The sequence below is a fragment of the Limulus polyphemus genome, unplaced genomic scaffold (assembly GCF_000517525.1).
Source record: "Limulus polyphemus unplaced genomic scaffold, Limulus_polyphemus-2.1.2 Scaffold14074, whole genome shotgun sequence".
Lineage (NCBI taxonomy): Eukaryota > Metazoa > Arthropoda > Merostomata > Xiphosura > Limulidae > Limulus > Limulus polyphemus.
The window spans coordinates 1-6,647 of NW_013679684.1; the positions used below are offsets into that span (position 1 = coordinate 1).

The 6,647-nt window shown below is 37.1% G+C and overlaps 1 protein-coding gene across 1 annotated transcript; it reads right to left on the reverse strand.

Moving 5' to 3' along the window:
* Window positions 1-209: 209 nt before the first annotated feature.
* On the reverse strand, window positions 210-3,761 carry LOC111084145 (glutamate receptor-interacting protein 2-like; the record flags this gene model as incomplete). The annotated part of the gene is made up of 3 exons (XM_022380928.1): window positions 210-354; window positions 1,657-1,802; window positions 3,605-3,761. Coding segments are annotated over 3 exons (448 nt in total), but the record flags the coding sequence as incomplete, so codon positions are not given.
* Between the last annotated feature and the right edge of the window lie 2,886 nt (window positions 3,762-6,647).

The window sequence follows — 6,647 nt, forward strand, 5'->3', positions numbered from 1 at the left end:
GATAGCCCTCGTGTAGCTTTGCGCGAAATTCAAAACAAAACAAACCAGTTTCTCACATCCTATTATATGGAATTAAACAGGTAGAAACAAAAGTAAATTTTTAATACACCATCAAAAATTACTACCTTTCCCAGGTAATAATCATAGTTTCTGCTATGTCAAAGAAGGGTTAAAAAATACACGTTTTTTTCTCTAATACTACAACCTACCTTTCTGCCACACTTGCTTGCTGTATAGTTTCAATTACGATGGCACTTTGTGGCCTGTGTACTTGGGTGAGAGTTATACCCAGCTGTGTACCTGGAGTCTTGTCAATTTCAACCAAAAGAGGACCCGAAGCATTACAAACAGCATCTGTTTCAAAGAACGTGCGTATTGTATTCACGGAGAAGTAAGAGACACGTATATTTGTCTAATATATATAACACAGTATAATGTTTTAAAAACACTTAATACCAACTAAATCTTAAATGTATTATCGTCTCCACCAAATGATCAGAAATTCGACCATAAAATAATAATACCGTTTCAGCCAGTACTTTAGCTACGGAAGTTCTCGTGCGTCTCACGAGTTGTTGTTTTTCACTTAAAACATACACCACTCTCACTGGTACAGAAATGGGGAGTATAAGAGCTTCAGTTTGTTTTGATATCTGTTCTGTAGAAAATACGCACTCCTCGGTAAATATAAAGTTTGTTCAACGTGATAAATTTATTTACTGTAGCACGTACTGCTAAAGAGAAGTTTAATGACACAGATATTATACAGTCACATATAGAAGGTCCCTAAATCCAGCATTCTTATTACAATACACAGACTCTATTCATCCATCCCACCCCCAGTGTCTCTAGAGGTAAGTCTGAAGACTTATAACGCTAAAAATCTGAGCTTCGATACCCGTGGTGGGCAGATAGCCCGTTCTATACTTTTAATAACAATAAACTATTCATCCATCCACCCCCAGTGTCTCAGAGGTAAGTCTGAAGACTTGTAACGCTAAAAATCTGAGCTTCGATACCCGTGGTGGGCAGATAGCCCGTTCTATACTTTTAATAACAATAAACTATTCATCCATCCACCCCCAGTGTCTCTAGAGGTAAGTCTGAAGACTTGTAACGCTAAAAATCTGAGCTTCGATACCCGTGGTGGGCAGATAGCCCGTTCTATACTTTTAATAACAATAAACTATTCATCCATCCCACCCCCAGTGTCTCTAGAGGTAAGTCTGAAGACTTGTAACGCTAAAATCTGAGCTTCGATACCCGTGGTGGGCAGATAGCCCGTTCTATACTTTTAATAACAGTAAACTATTCATTCAATACTTTTATACATAATGATAAACTGACTATGTACTCATTAGGAGAAACACACTCTATCAAACAAATATGTGTACATCACAATAAACAGACTGTAGTTTTTTTCAAATATAAGGATAAAATATTTATTATATACATATTATGATAAACAAAATCTATCCACCATATTCACCATATATCCACCATATCCACCATATCCAATATATCATGGAAAACCAAACTATATAATTTAACCACACTTTACAATCAAATACTAATACTTATATTTAAAGAACATCATACAACAGTCTTCTTTATTATACCCACACTTTATCCTACAATAGACAAGACAAACCTCACCCATAACGGATACATCATACTCCAGAGTGAACAGGCCTTTCTGATCCAGTCTTTTCAGAACTACTAACGCTTCTTGCAAGGAAGCATTCCCCAAATTAATGTTCTCAACAGCCAATAAGCGATCACCTGCCTTGATCGTCCCTTCCCTGTTATAAACGGAACATTGTACATAAAAGTTTACTTTTATCACACACACACACAAAAAGAATTTTGCCACAATATAACGTTTATAATCACAACCAATCTTAGTCACCACTAGTGACATCAGGTTTATACACCATAAATATAACTATTTAACTTTATTCGTAGACTACAGAAAAGCTGATTATACGCTACTTGTAAAGTTCAACGTGTGTCACGATCGTTTTTTTATTATATGGTGAAGTATGCGCACGTTGCAACTGTATTTTATGTTAACTAAAAGTCAAATTAAACTGGTCAGACTAGTTTTATGGAACTAGTTTTTGGTTAGCATTTTGAGATGTGATAAAAGTTTAAAAGTTTTGTAGAGTTTGTTTAGAAAATCTTATGTTGTCATGACAACTTATTTGCCTTAAGTGCGTTAAATTTACGATAATTTTTTTAAAATAAGGTGAATACAAAATACATTATTTTAAAACGTTTCAAATACCTTCTACGAAACATTTCAATGTTTATAGTCTAAACCAGTGGTTCTTAACCCTTTTTGTCCCATGCCCCACCTTGACACCTCAAAAAAATTTGATACCCTTTTATATAAAAACAAATTTGGTGTTGAAAAGCTATAATAATATAATGTAAAATTTACCAAAATTTCGCACTCAAATGAAAAAATTTTCTTACTGTAGCATTTTCAAATTGCCCTCCACTCCCTGTGGGGGCGTGCCCCCCAAGTTCGGAATCACTGGTCTAAATATTAAACAGTTTGATATTTATTAATTTTAGCAATAAACAGTAGGATTTCTAACATTTGTGATTCACTGTACCCCCTGTGGGGGCGTGCCCACCAAGTTCAGAATCACTGGTCTAAACATTAAGCAGTTTGATATTTATTAATTTTAGCAATAAACAGTAGGATTTCTAACATTTGATGATTCACTGTAAATTATAAAACATTTCGATAAAAAACATTACACAAAAACATACCTCAGTAACCTTTTAGTATTCTCCGATTTAACTGCAAATACTTGTAACGATGTATGTATCTGAATATCCCTCCAAGTGGCATAGCGGTATGTTTGCGGATTTACAACGCTAGAAACCGGGTTTCGATACCCGTGGTGGGCAGAGCACAGATAGCCCATTGCGTATCTTTGTGCATAACTACAAACAAACAATGTGAATAACCTGTCATAAAGCACACCTGTTGTCTGTGTGCATGTGTTCTTGTGTGCCCACTTTTCACGCCTACACTTTTCGACCGATCTCAATCGAACTTAAACACCTTTAGACCCATCACCCCAGGAAGTATCTCAGATGGACCAGCGTTCGGATCTGATCCCCATCCACCCCCTGAGTCACTAGATGGGGCTCAAGTCTGTCAGTGTGTCCACTTTCACGCCTTCAGTTTTGTGATAAATCTCAACCAAAACAAAACTGGACTTGTACTATTATGTCCCCCACGCAGTGAAACAGGAGAGGGGGGGGGTCTTCGTCAGCTAGTGGTAAATATTTCGAATTACAGCACCAAGTATAACAACTACATAACTCATGTCCAGTTCGATCAATATTATAGGGCAATAGGCCCTCCTGCATCTCAACAGTAAGCTCAAAGATTTATAACGGTAAAATTCGTGGCTCGGTCCCTGCGTTGAACGTAGCAAAGATAGTCTACCGCGTTGCTTTGTGCCTAACAATAAATAAAACTTTATTACAGTAAATATTTTAAACTACAGTATACGACAGCTCGCACTAACCAGTTCTTTTGTACATTAAAACTACGTAAAATTTAGCAACTAATGCAACCAACCTATCCGTAGGTCCTCCTGGTCGCACGTGCGTGATGGTGAGTGGTCTGGACTTCAGTCTATCTGAGGAAGCACCGCCTCTCAACGAAAAACCGAAACTTCCGTTCTCTTTCTCTAACTTCACCTGGGTAACTTTGGGTCGAACACATATAGATCCTTCTGCTGATGAAGAGACACAGTCTGATTTTTAAAAAAGTACCGGTTAGAACCCGTGCCGTCATTCAGAGAAACTCCTATTGTAGACAACAACAATGTAAACAAAAATACCTTCAATACTGTAATTAAACAAACTGCTTCTGGGTTCACGACTTTGTTGATTACAGAGCCACTAATATCATACGTGTAACACCAAACAATGTAAACAAGTATACCTTCAATACTGTAATTAAACAAACTGTTTCTGGAATCACGACTTTGTTGATTACAGAGCCGCTAATATCATACGTGTCACACCAAACAATTGAAACAAGTATACCTTCATTACTGTAATTAAACAAACTGTTTCTGGGTTCACAACTTTGTTGATTACAGAGCCGCTAATATCATACGTGTCACAGCAAACAATGTAAACAAGTATACCTTCAATACTGTAATTAAACAAACTGTTTCTGGGATCACGACTTTGTTGATTACAGAGCCGCTAATATGATACGTGTCATACCAAACAATGTAAACAAAAATACCTTCAATACTGTAATTAAACAAACTGTTTCTGGGTTCACGACTTTGTTGATTACAGAGCCGCTAATATCATACGTGTAACACCAAACAATGTAAACAAAAATACCGTCAATACAGTAATTAATTCACTAATTATTGCGTGGTCTTTAATGTAATTTATATTGAAAATGAGCGATTTCACGAAGTTTTTTTCAATTATTATCAGTCCTTCACACTTAATGTAGTAACAGCCAAAATATTATCATAAAATAACTCAATATGACACATCTCTGAGGACTCCACCAGCATAATAATAACGAGTGGCTAATTTGAGGGTTACGAACCAGGGACTGAACTGGTGGAACAGTTCGTGACCTAGTATTTTAAAAATGTTGCCAAGGTTTTGATAGCTCTCTCTCTATACGTTATCGTAGTAAACTGGTCAGGATTTCTGGTGCACGTGCGGGATCAGACGAAGAAACTTCCGGAACCACTCTCAGTTGTTTTAATTTTTGACGAGTATCGAGTGTTTGTTTGTTTATGTTTACGGCTTTTTGTCGTCGGTTGTTTTCAGTCACTGGTTAGTCTCATCTTTAGACACGACTGAGAAATAGACCCATGAAGTTTCGCACAAATGTTGAGCAATAAACTGACTTGTAGATGTTTCAAGTAAAATATATCTTTAAGAATGACTTGTTTATTTTACGATACAAAAAAAAAAACAACAACAAGTTTCTGTCTTTGTTTCCCCAAACAATCTAGAGGTCAACTGTATAGAAATATTACGTACAGAAATAACTCGCACCTTTAAAACAGTGTGTGAATAAGACTAGCATATTTTAGTACTATTCAATATAAGGAAAGATGAAGAAAAATTATGATAACAACTTACTGAGATGAATACATTTGATTATGAATAGTAAAGTAAAATACAGATAGGTAGGTAGGTAGACAGATTAATATTCTACCCGTATCAATCTGTCTACCTACCTGTATTAATCTGTCTACCTACCTACCTAAATCATAACGTCTGACTACCTACCTACCAAAATCAATCTGCCTGTCTACCTACCTACCCGTATCAATCTGTCTACGTACCTACCTATATCAATCTGTTTAACTAACTACCTAAATCAATCTGTCTGTCTACCTACCTACCTAAATCAATCTGTCTGTCTACCTACCTACCTAAATCAATCTGTCTGTCTGTCTACCTACCTACCTAAATCAATCTGTCTGTCTGTCTACCTACCTAAATCATACTGTCTGTCTACCTACTTACCAAAATCATACTGTCTGTCTACCTACCTACCTGACTCAATCTGTCTGTCTACCTACCTACCTATATCAGTCTGTCTACCTACCTACCTGTATCAATCTGTCTACCTACCTACCTGTGTCAATCTGTCTACTTACCTACCTGTGTCAATCTGTCTACTTACCTGCCTATATCAATCTGTCTACTTACCTACCTACATCAATCTGTCTGTCTTCCTACCTATATCAGTCTGTATGTCTTCTACTTTAGGTAGACAGATTGATACGGGTAGGTAGGTAGACAGATTGATACGGGTAGGTAGGTAGACAGATTGATACGGGTAGGTAGTTAGACAGATTGATACGGGTAGGTAGGTAGACAGATTGATACGGGTAGGTAGGTTAGACAGATTGATACGGGTAGGTAGTTAGACAGATTGATACGGGTAGGTAGTTAGACAGATTGATACGGGTAGGTAGGTAGACAGATTGATAAGGGTAGGTAGGTAGACAGATTGATACTGGTAGGTAGGTAGACAAATTGATATAGGTAGGTAGGTAGACAGACAGATTGATTTAGGTAGGTAGGTAAACAGACAGCTTGATTTTGGTAGGTAGGTAAACAGACAGTATGATTTTGGTTGGTAGGTAGACAGACAGTATGATTTTGGTAGGTAGGTAGACAGACAGACAGATTGATTTAGGAGGTAGGTAGACAGACAGATTGATTTAGGTAGGTAGGTAGACAGACAGATTGATTTAGGTAGGTAGACAGACAGACAGATTGATTTATGTAGGTAGGTAGACAGACAGATTGATTTAGGTAGTTAGTTAAACAGATTGATATAGGTAGGTACGTAGACAGATTGATACGGGTAGGTAGGTAGACAGGCAGATTGATTTTGGTAGGTAGGTAGACAGACAGTATGATTTAGGTAGGTAGGTAGTCAGACGGTATGATTTAGGTAGGTAGGTAGACAGATTAATACAGGTAGGTAGACAGATTGATACGGGTAGATAGGTAGACAGATTGATAGAGGTAGGTAGGTAGACAGATTGATACAAGTAGGTAGGTAGACAGATTGATAGAGGTAGGTAGGTAGACAGATTGATACAAGTAGGTAGGTA